Genomic DNA, 12,043 nt, shown 5'->3' with positions numbered 1-12,043 from the left:
GGAAGTCAAACCATTCAGACGGCAATAGGGCCCAGCGCTGGTGTGACTTGCTCCTGCAATTGGGGAAGCGGGTTGCAGGGGGAAAGAGAGAGAGAATGAACCAGCTATCTGCCCCAGTTGTGCACTGACCAGAAATGGTTCGCCACTGTTTCTCCTGCTTCAAAACCCCCCACCTTTTAAATGTGGTCGTAAGGAAGTTGGCTTGTAGCTCAGTGGCAGAGCACCTGTTGTGCAAGCAGACGGTCCCTGTTTCAATTCCTGGCAACTCCAGGTAAAAAGATTGTGGGGGAGGAAGAGACCCTTCTCTGCCTGTGGTCCTGGAATGTCACAGCTAGTCAGGGTACAAAATACCAGGCTAAAGAAGTGAATTGGCTTGATCTGGTTAAAGACAGTTACTGTACATATCCAGTGCTTTCCAAAGTGGGCAGGGGAATAATTGTGGGGTGGGGGTGGGGGTGGTGAGGGGCTAAGAGGCAAGGTCGTACCTCGGAAGTCGAACGGAATCTGTTCCGGAAGTCCGTTCAACTTCCAAAACGTTTGGAAACCAACGTGTCAGACGTTCGGGTTCCAAAGAAAGTTCGCAAACTGGAACACTCGCTTCTGGGTTTGCGGCGTTCAGGAGCCAAAACATTTGAGTCGCTAGGTGTTCATCAACCAATGTACGACTGTATTCTGAACAACGCTTTTTATAAAGTAGGGGACATTAGGGATAAGTTCATGGAACCAAGAGGCTGATGGCCTGAAAAAGTTAGGGGACCAATGATTTAACCCCATATTCATCACCCTCAGATGAAACACGACTTTGCACTTGCCCCACCCGCCCCCACCTCAAACCAGAGCTTAGATTGGATGCTCCTCAGGGCAGAGAGCTGTTTCTGATGCTCGGTGTACTGAGTTAAACACTTGGCTAGTTCAGATGACAACCTTGAGCTAGGCTGAGAACTTTGAGAACTTAAAGAAAAGTAACTTGATCCAGGGCCAGTCTGCATATATATTGGCCTATTTCGACCTCTTTTTCTTAACGGTGATTGCTCCTGCTCAGGCTGCATGGAAAAAGCATTTTGGTTCCAAAAATTCATTCTGATTGTGCAGATAAAACAGAACTGATAGAATTCTACAGCATGTGTCGCTAGTGTTTGGAAACAGTCCAGATCCAATGATCCCCAGATGGTGGAGATGTCAGGCACCATCCTGACACCCAGGCATCTTCACTTTGTCGCAAATGCACCTGGCGCTGGCTAATTTCGAACACCCCTTAAATAAATAACAATTCACCAGGCAGCAATCACACAGAGGAACGCCACTTAATGGCTTCAAAGCCTCATGCTTTCGGCTTTCTGACTGGGAAGAGAGCCCACGGAACAAACACACAGTGTGCCTTTAACAACCCACACGAGCTGCCCTGGCAGAACTGGGCAGGACCCATTGCTGCAGTTACTGCTGCCTCAAGTAAAAACAAATCCTCTTTTGTCCTTGCTGCCAAGCCAACTTTAGCAAAAACCCGCACACACACCTTCATAAAAACAATAACCAAACAAAGGGACTCATTTCAAGCTGGTGAATACTTTCAAACCTCTACCATCTTTGCTATTTATTTCTAGGGCACTTTTCAGAGGTTGCATGCAAAACAGCAACGCATAACATACATGGACGTGCAAGGGCTAAAGTGCATTGTAAGAGCATACAATTTGCATGCAAAGAACCCCAGGTTTAATCCTTAAGTACGTTCAGGTAGGAAGCAAATACTTTCAAGGTAAGAAATAGTATCACCTTCTTCTACCTTGGTCAGGCCCACCTGCAGTCCTGTGTCTGGTTCTGAGCACCACAGTTTAAGGAGGATATTGACAAGCTGGAAGGTGTGCAGAGGAAGGCAACCAAGACGATCAAGGGTCTGGAGACAAAGTCTTAAGAGGAACAGTCAAGGCAGCTGGGTCTGTTTAGCCAGGAAAATGGGAGACTGAGAGGTGATATGCTAGCCATTTCCAAATATCTGAAGGGTTGTCACATGGAAGATGGAGAAAGCTAGTTTCCTGCTGCTCTGGTGGGTATGACCCGAACCAATGGATTCAAATTACAAGAAAAGAGATTCTGACTAAATGTTAGAAAGAACTTTCTGGTGCTTTGAAGGTGGTGAACTCTCCCTCATTAGAAGCTTTTGAACAGAGGTTGGGTGGGCATCTGTGAGATGCTTCCAGGGTAACTAGATGCATTGCAAATGAAAAGTGATGCCCACTGAGACCTCTGGATTGCCCAGAGGAAGTCTGTAGATGTAACTAGTAGTTCTGGCTAAAAGAGTGACTGCGGGGCAGGAGGCCCAATCCACCACATACAGCATACTGGGTCCAGAAAATCCTCTTGGCATCTCATCAGAGTAAGCTCTGCTAGCCATATCTTGGTTTTATCCCCCTCCCCAAAATTCAACTTATTTTTTCATCTAAACCAGCAAATGCACATTTTCAAAACCAATCTGTGTCATGGTCCTGGGTCCCAAGCTTATTAAACATCTAGCACCAGCTTACCAAACTCTGACTATTGGAATAAAAACAGGCTTTGTAAGAACAGAAGGAGGAGGAGGAGAACACTGAGTGGGGTGGAGGGGCTGTTTGTACCAAGATCCTGCTCTCAGCTTCCCCTATCAAAGTCAAAAGCAGATGGTGCAGAAACTCCTTAATCTTAGAGTTTGAAATACGTCTTTTCATAGTGCCGCACCCCACTTTAAAAGTGGGAGTGTGTGGAGCCATTGGCAAGGTCAGGGATATAGCTGATTACTATTTTTGTGGAGGGAAAGGGATTTTAAGAGTCAGGAAGGCACATTTGCCATTCCTTGTAGCTCCTGTTAAAAGCTATTATTACAATTAATTTAATAATGGCTTTCTAAACTTCTCAATGTAATTAACACAGGGGTGCCCAAACTTTTTTCAAAGAGGGCCAGATTTGATGAAGTGAACATGCATGAGGGCCGACCAAAGAAGTTCTTAAGCTTTTTTTAGGATTTTACCCCAGGAGGTAGACTGCCACGGGGGCTAGATTAAATCGACTGGCGGGCCGGATTAGGACATGCCTGAATTAACACATGGGATTATTAAAAACAGTTAAAAACACAAGAACAAATACATTTCAACCAAGGCTAAAACCATAACCAGAGGACACTCACGGTGAAGACCCATTCATGCAGCTGGGATGAAAACCTGATGGAACAAAAATCTGTCCCACTTCTTCTAGAGAGTGCAGATAGTGGGCACCTGCAGTATCTCAAACAGGAATGCCGTTCCACAGGACAGGGGCAGCCACACTAAAAGCCCTGCTCCGAGTTACTGCAAAGTTGGCTCCTGAGGTCTTTGGAGCTTGCAGGAGAGACTCTCCCACAGACCACAGCGATTCACTGGGTGCATAAAGGGATAAGGCTCTCTCTCAAGCAACCTGGTTTGTTTAGGGCCTTGTATGTTAGTAACAACACCCTGAACTTGGCCCGGTCGCAAATTGGCAGCCATTGAAAATCCACAAGCAATGGTTTATTATGCTGGTGATAGTAGGGCCCCACAATCAACCTTGCCTCTGTATTTTGTACCAGCTGCTACAGCCTCCAGACCAAACTGAGCGTAGCCCCACTTAGCTCCCTGAGCCTCCAGTCGCTCTCTGGTCTCCAGGGACACCTCTCAGCACGCCCCTGCTTTTTCTGCATGATGCTATGGACCTCTGGAGAGTAGGAAGACTAAATTACCCACTATGGTCTGCTGGTGCCCTCCCTGACTGCGCCTAAGCAGATGTCCACTGGGTGGGAAGCTGGAGAAGGGCCTTGTCTTTTGTGGCCAGTGCAACACAGAAAACACTCCATACTGGGATTCAGCCAGCACCAACAGCTGGGTGTTTAGCCACCCACTAAAACCTCCTCTATTCAACCAGTGTTCTTCCCCTTGACCCACTGCTGCAGGCTCCTAAAATCACAGAATCGTAGCGTTGGGAGGGACCCAAAGGGCCATCTAGCCCAACCCCCTGCAATGCAGGAACCACAACTAAAGAATCCCTGGCAGATGGCCACCCAACCTCTGCCATCGCCCTTGGTGTTATTAAGACCTTTTGCTTTTATTTGAACTTTTTTGCTGCTCTAATGTAAACTTCTTTGGTATTTTCTGAAACAGCAATATAAAAATACATTTTTAAAATATTATTCCATTATTGCTACTACCACATCTTCTTCTTGCACTTAAATCAGGCGTCCTGACTCCCTGATTTTTCAAGTATAAGGAAATCCCTGAAAAGTCTCCAAGCTGAAGCTTCTGTGTGGCCTGGCTGTTGCTGCTGCAGCCTGTCCTGTCCGGATGCATTCAGGGCTGCACCTTGGTGCTGGAGGAGAGAGAGAGGACACGGCTGTCGCAGCAGGATGCGTGGCTGAATCCACTGTGGAGTGAGCCCCAGGGTCCTTCTGGGAGAGGAGGCAGCACAAACAGTGACAGCACAGCAAGGTCACAGCCATCTCACCTCTGGGATGCAGGGCAAGGCCCTAGGTGCTCCCTTCAAAAGGCATCAGAAGCTCAGGCTGGACTCCCCCCCTCCCCGCTGCAACCAGGCACTTTCTCGGGAGGGGGCCCCCATTACATTCACCTGCTCTCAGGGCACACTGGCTCCTTTCCAGTGGCGGCTCCAGCATTCCACACAGTCGTGTAGAGTTGGACGGCACCCACAGAGTCATCTAGTCCAACTCCTTGCAATGCAAGAATTCACAGCCAAAGAATCACTGACAACCTCCCATTAAGACGAGGCCACTAGCTTCCAAGGGAGTACACAGTCAAACAGCTCTTACTGTAGTAAGGTTCTTCCTACTGTTTAACCGGAACTGCCTTTCTTCTAACTTGAATCCACTGGTTCAGGTCCTACCCTCTGTAGCAAAAGAAAACAGGCTTGCTCCATCATCTATGGGACAGTCCTTCAGGTATTTAAAGATAGCTATCCTCTCGCCTCTCCGTCTCCTCTTCTCCAGGCTAAACAAAATCCAACTCCCTCAACCGTGGCTCTTAAGGCTTGGTTTCCAGACCCTTGGTTATCCTGGCCTCCCTCCTCTGCCAGCTTGTCAATATCCTTCTTAAACTGTGGCGCCCAGAACTGGACACAGAACTCCAGGTGTGATCCGGCCAAGGCAGAATAGAGCAGCGCTATTACTTCCCTTGTCCTGGGTGCTAGACTTCTATTGATGCTGCCTTGAATAGCACTGGCTTTTTTTGCTGCTGCATAACACTGTTCACTCATGCTTGGAGGACCCCTGCGAGAGGTCCCACTCCCTGGGGGTCAGTGTTGTCTCTCAGGGGGTCAGTGCGCTCTTTGAAGCAGATCCCAGGGACTCTTGCAAAAAAGGCCCCCCTGCTGGGGTGTAGCTGTTACTTTGCTAGTGCCCAACCCTGCAAAGCTAACTCCACCACATGTTTACCAGCAAAAATATCTCACACAGAAATTAATTAGCACCTAAACCAAACTGCAAACACACACACACACACAATTAGCTGGATTTGTAGACATCATAGAGCTGGAAAAGGTGCAGGAAAGGGCAGCCCAAATGATATGAGGGGCAGAAATAACTTCCCAACGAGGAAAGGTTACAAAATTTGGGCCTTTTTAGCTAAGGGAAAATCAAGCAAGCAAAGCCAGGGGCAGAAAGCACGAGAGAGATGAATACAGATAAGCATTCGTATGAAAAAGTGGGGAGCTAGAAAGGAGTTTTTGTCCATCTCTCCTAATGCTGCAACTCGGGGACATCCAATGAAGCAACTGAATCTTGGACAGGCAAAAGAGAGGACTTCTTCACGCAGCACATAGTTAAATGATGGAACTCCCACAGGAAGCAGTGAAGGCCACCAATTCAGATGGTTGTAAGAGAGGATTGCACAATTTCACTGAGAAGGCTAGCCATGGCTTCCAGCCACAATAGCTGTGCTCTGCTTCTGAAGTCAGAGGCAGTAGCACATGGGTAGGCAACCTAAGGCCCAGTGGCCAGATCCGGCCCAACGGCCTTCTAAATCCAGCCTGCAGATGGTCAGTGTGTTTTTACATGAGTAGAATGTGTCCTTTTATTTAAAATGCACCTCTGGGTGGGGCATAGGAATTCCTTCATCCCCCCCCCCCAAATATAGTCCGGCCCCCCACAAGGTCTGAGGGACAGTGGACCGCCCCCCTGCTGAAAAAGTTTGCTGACCCCTGCAGTAGCGCTTCTGAATGCCAGTTCCTGGAAACCGCAGGAGGGAGGAAGAACAGAACCACAGAACTGTAGAGTTGGAAGGTACCCTGAGGGTCATCAGTTCCAACCCCCTGCAATGCAGAAATCTCAACTAGATCTTGCATGGCAGGTGGCCATCCAACCTCTGCTTAAAAACCTCCACGGAAGGAGAGCGCACCACCTCTCACGGATGCAATAACGCACCGAGTCAGCAAACAGAATAAAAACCTACCAATAGGCAGAAAACCCAATATAGCAGTAGGCCCCTGTTGCACCCACAAAGGCAATGTGTTGCACAGGAAGGCTCAATTTCTACACTGCAGCTAACGCTGGTAAATACACCTTGCCACACACACAAAAACACACAATGTGGGCAAAAGGGCATCTTCGCATTCTACTTGTAGTTGTAGTTATGTGTTGTGTGAAGAGGAACTTCCTCTCACATGTCCTGAATTGACTGCTAATTGATTTCATTGATGCCCCAGCTAGGTTTTAATATTATCCCTCTTGGCTTTCTCCACACAACGCATCATTTTACTTACATCATGCACCTCCAACCTTCCACCGCAGGCTTACTCAACATTCTATACCCCACACCTAAACCGAAAAGCGCCAAACATTCCCCTGAATCATTTTGCTCGCTCTTTCCTACAATCTCATTTTTGATGCAAGGCAACCAGAACTGTACGCAGCATTCCAAGTGCAATTATTTAGATTTATATAATTCTGATACTGGCAGGTCTCGTTCCTGGTCAGTCACCACCAGTTCAGACCCCACAAGTGTGTAAGTGAAATTAGGGATTTTTTGTGTGTCTTAATGTGCATCACTTTACACTTGCTTACAATGAATTGCATTTGCCATTCTACGACTCATTCACCCAGTTTGGAGAGATAAGACCACTTCACAATTCCTTTTTGCTTTAACCACCACAAACTATTTGGTACCACCAGGAAACCTGGCCACTGCACTGCTCACCCCTAACTCTGGATCATTTATGAAGAAGTCAAAAATCATAAGAAATCAGATCTCTGGGCAACAAAGCCACCATGTATTCTTAGCTGAAGCAGAAACTGAACCTCTTTCGGTGATAATGCCTCTTTATCTAACAACATGGGCAAGCTTGAACATCACTGGGCAATTATGACCACTGGTTTATTCCAAGAGAATAAATTATGGGAATAGTTCAGTCAGCAGAGCATGAGACTTAGTATCAGGGTTGTGGGTTTGAGCCCCACATGGGACAAAAAGATTCCTGCATTGCTGTGGGTTGGTCTAGATTGCCCTCATGGTCCCTTCCAACTCTACAATTCTATGATCAAACCCTCCTGGAAGCCGCAGTCAGACTCACAAGCACCATTTCCACATTCTAGCTGTGTGGAGTTATTCAGCGACAAAACCAAGGTACTCAGAACATGCTCAGAGGTACTTTCTCTGTACCATCCAGCCCCCAGAAACAGATTCCAACCCTGAGGGCTTGGCCCCAGTCTACTTTTGTTTTGTTAACAAGCTCTCCGCAGAGTTAATCACCCCAGAAGCAAAATATTACACTGGCTACCTAGGAAGATCTGGGTTCATCCTGCAAAAGTCCTTCATTAGAATGCACATATATTAAAAGGAAGAAAGGAAAATCAATGCCCCTTGCTGCCTTGCTTCAGCAGAGGATTCCAGCGCAGTGACAAGAGAGCTGAACTAGGAAATGTGGCAATACCCCAGACTCAGACAGGACGCAGGTAGAAACCACTGGAAGAAAGGCCAACACCTGAGCTTTAGAATCTCTTTTTAAATACCAAGGCTGAGCCCTGCCCTGTTATTCAAGTGCCCAGTGCAGACGCACAGAGCTCTTCTTCCTAACCCGAGACCCCTATACTTCGGATCAAATGGAAGGTCACAAACTCTTCAGACAAATCCAGCCCCTTTAAAAGGCGTTGGTGGTGCCAACTCAGAGGTATCAACGTAAGTATGAAAAGTGGCAGGCTACTTTTGCCAGGGGGCGGTTTGAGAAGAGCTTTGTCCCTCGTCTCCCCCACCCCACTTCCCACATTCCCCCCTACTCAAAACAGCCTTCCAGCAAATCTGGTTGCTGGCCAAAGTATTGTGGGACAAGATAGACCCCCCCCCCTCAAAATGAATCCATACACTTGGCGGCGTGGGGGCGAAAGGAAGGAGGAATCTAGCAAGGGTCAGGATGAAGCCCCAATCATTTCCCACCCCCTCTCAATCTTTCTCATATATAACATCAAGCAAAGCTGCACTGGATGGTTTGACAAGTAGGGAAAGAAGAAATTTTTAAAAATAAATGGAGAGGGAGGGAGGGAGGGAGGGAGACAGACCTGACCCACATAAGATTGTCACAGTCAGGGAATTTTGGGGGGGGGGGGAATGGCGGAGCAATGAGACCTGGCTGCTTGGGCAGGTGGCACGTGGGAGATGAGTCAGTTAAGAGGCACCCCAGAGCAGGGACCCGCAGCTGGTCACGGCCAGCCCGATCTGTGCAGCAACAGAAAGTATTTCTCTCCAGACAACGTATGGAAGAGGATGTTGATAAATCTGAGGAGGGGCACACCTGCACCATGGCTATGCACAGGTGAGAGCTGCAGGAGCTTTTTTGCAAAGGTGGTGCCCACAGCAGAGACTGGGATGGATGGATGGGTGCTAGCAGCCTCCCTGCCCCCACTCTTTATCCTATATTGTTTATAAATAGACCACCTGCCAGGCTTTGGAGGCCACGCAGCCACCAGGCCGTCAGAGGGAGGGAAACAGATCGCAGCCAAAATCTCAACCAAGGCGGCCATGGCATGCCACAGGAAAATTTCCATAGCCTTGCGCTATCCTGCTCTGTCTCGGGACAGGGCAACTGCCTGGGATCTGGGCTGGTTGTGCTTCACTTTTGGAAAGGAAACCACAGAACCTATGCCTCCATATTTTTATATTTTTTATATTTAGAAGGCCAGGCAACTCTGAGTTGTCAACGAAAGAGGGAGAATTATATATCCCTCATTAAAAAAAAGGCACTCTTAAGCCAGATCAGCAGTCCATCTGATCGGTATACTGCCAACAGACACTGGCCAATCAAATGCCCCAGGGAGGCTCACAAGCAAAGCATGATGGGAATATCCATCCCATGCTGCTGTTGATGCCCAGCAACTAGTAACTAGAAAATTTACTCTCTCTGGTAAAGGAGGCTGGAAGGTTATCATAACCAGCAGCTGCTGATATGACTATTCCTTTTAACCTTTATTTAAAGAGGCACATGAATTTTACAAGCAATCAAGAATTCCTGTGGCAAGGAGTTCTGCATGCCAGCGAGTCTAAATATAGACCCAGTCCAGGGGGAAAACTGGATTTAAATCTCACCTTAGCCTCCATCCTCCTAAAATGACCCAACTTTTAAAGGTGTCAGTGAAACTATCTGAATGGTGCACCCCAGTATTCTTCAAGACAATATAAGGGACCCAAAGAGCCCCATTCAGACGCTGCCAGACTCATTAAGGAGGCAAAATGTTATAGGGCAGCCCTACAGCCTTCCTAAAAAATTAAAACTTATTCTCGCCACACACACAGGGGGTGGCACTGCCCAAAAAATAAGAAGATTCCTAGATTTGGAAGGGACCCCGAGGATCATCTAGTCCAACCCCATAATGCAGGAATATGCAGCTTTCCCATATGAGGATCAAACCTACAACCTTGGCATCATCAGCACCACGCTCTAACCAACTGAGATAAGCAACTGGAATGCACCCATTACATGCTTCTCATACCTTTTACACATGAGAGTGGGGTAAAAATGGTTGGATCCGATGCTTTTTTTTTTAACCCACAAATATTTTAAGAGAGATACATTTTGAACTGCGCAGTTAGTAGATACCCCTCCCCAAAATAACCCCATCTATCCCTTCTTTTGAGCCATGTAAGCACCACAGGGCAAGCTGTTCCACAGGTTAACAATGTGTGGTGCAAGGAAATGCCTTCAGCCCTGTTCACCTTTCTGCCTCACATTTAGGAGGTGAAAAGTGTGGGGGGGGGGGGAGAGAAGCAAGGAGAAATCACACCCCAAATGTGGATGCAATGTTGAATGACCACATTCCGAAACTGGAAGATTCAACCTCACCAACCTTTTGCAGGTTAATCCACAACAACTGCAAGAAATAACTAAAAATTAGTGGGGGGGAGGCAGGGTCTGTTGAGGAAGCAAGGAACCCTCCCCCAACACCCAAAACAGCACTGAGCTCCTAACCACCTCCCAATTAAGGGGGGGGGGTCCTTCCCCTATCACTTCACCCCCTCTCATTTTAAAACAGGAGCATCCAAAGCAGCGTGGAGATGGAAGCATCACTGCAAATTTCATTTCTTGTAGTCAAACCAGAATTGGGGGGGCGGGGGGGGGCGGCGGAAGGTGAGAGACCCCTGTCCCAAACACAGACTAATCAGAAGGGGTGGCTTTCTCTCAGCACCCCATTACCCCACTTGCGGCCTTAATAGAGTTGTGGCTTTTTTAGGGGAAGGGTCTTTCCTAACCCCAGTAGAAAATTGTCTTTTTTTAAGAAAAAAGCAAACCATACGTGCTCACAGCCTGGCCGGTCCTCCGGGGGCCTTGCAGCCCCGGTGCTTAAAAATAAAAGGAACGGTGTTGCGGGGGGTGAGTTCCAATTCTGCCCGCCCACTCCCACCAGCATTCGAGTCCCAGCTCTTTGAAGATAACTCTTCCCCCCCCTAAAAGAAAAGAAAACCCTTCCGCCAACTCCCCCCGAACAACCCCCCCGGCCCCCCCTCTACTAACCGGACTCCGTCGCTTGAGGGTAACATTCTTCCATAGCAAGAGATACAACTGGTGCAAAAACCCCATCTTGGCTGCTCCGGCGAGGCATCAGCTGCAAAGCATTGCGGGCGGCGGAGGCAAATCGGTGGGGAGAGAAGTTGGGGGCACAGCCCGGCCTACCGAGAGGTCTTCTGAGCCGACGCTCCCCGGCTCCCCCCGCCCGAAATTGAAATAAAAGCCGGCTTTTGATTCAGCGGCAACAGCGGCGGCCTGGCGAGCTTTCGGCTTTGTCTCCTGCAGATCAGGGGTGGGAAGGAAAGCGGATATTATCAGGCACCCTTTTTAAAAAAATGGAGCGGGGCTGGGAGGACTGGGAATCAGCCTTTTGCAACCCGGTGCAAGGCAGCAGCAACAGCAACCCAAACAGACGACCCCGCTAACATGCAATTGAGAAACTGCCGGTCCATTTCGCTTTGCAAGGAAGCGGGGCCCCTGGCTATCTCCCCTTTTCATTACCGAACACACATCTGCCCGCTTGTGCCTGCCAGTCTCCGGTTTTCTGCTGTTGCTGCTGCTGCATTGCCTTGAGAGCCTCTTAGCCCGCCCCTATCCCAGCGCCAGGCCCCGGCCTCTTAAAGAGGCAGCAGCAGCTCCGGCTCAGCTGGGCGGGGGCGCGGACTCCGGGAGAGGGATAAAGGAAGATTTGCGCTCCTGGATCACCGAATGGATTACCAGCCGGCGTCACCCCCCTCCGCCCCGACAAAGACCTGGTGGCGGGAGAGGAACAGATTGACTCTCACTCTGCAGCCCTGTTTAAAAAGCATTTCCTGCAGATACCCGCTGCTCCGCCGCCCGCTTCTCCCTCTCTCCTGAAAGATTATATGTCACAATTAATCTGCTAATTAAATAACCCACCCTGCTTCTGATGGCGTGGGCTGCTGCACAAGGAAGCTTCTGCCCTAATAGGGAATGAGTTCGCATTTAAGGTGCTAGAAGCTTTTTAGGTTGTTGAGGTAGAACCACGGCCCCTGTATAAAGTACCAGGACTCCTCATCGCCTTCCAAAGAATCCTGGGAACTCT

General features: G+C 48.6%; 1 protein-coding gene across 3 annotated transcripts in view; it reads right to left on the bottom strand.

The window, feature by feature from the left end:
- ABCA2 (ATP binding cassette subfamily A member 2) overlaps window positions 1–11,579 on the bottom strand; it is a 109,816-nt gene extending 98,237 nt beyond the window's left edge. For 2 of the 3 annotated variants that reach the window (XM_080990738.1, XM_080990741.1), the window contains exon 1: window positions 10,984–11,531. In XM_080990738.1, coding sequence (XP_080846864.1) covers window positions 10,984–11,049 — 66 coding nt within the window. In that variant the 5' untranslated portion in view covers window positions 11,050–11,531. Of the gene's footprint in view, window positions 1–10,983 lie in introns of all 3 variants that reach the window. The other variant, XM_080990739.1, reaches the window with a different exon arrangement.
- Between the last annotated feature and the right edge of the window lie 464 nt (window positions 11,580–12,043).

Source organism: Podarcis pityusensis (genome assembly GCF_964106645.2).
Source record: "Podarcis pityusensis genome assembly, chromosome: Z".
NCBI lineage: Eukaryota > Metazoa > Chordata > Lepidosauria > Squamata > Lacertidae > Podarcis > Podarcis pityusensis.
This window is presented reverse-complemented; position numbering and strand designations above follow the sequence as displayed.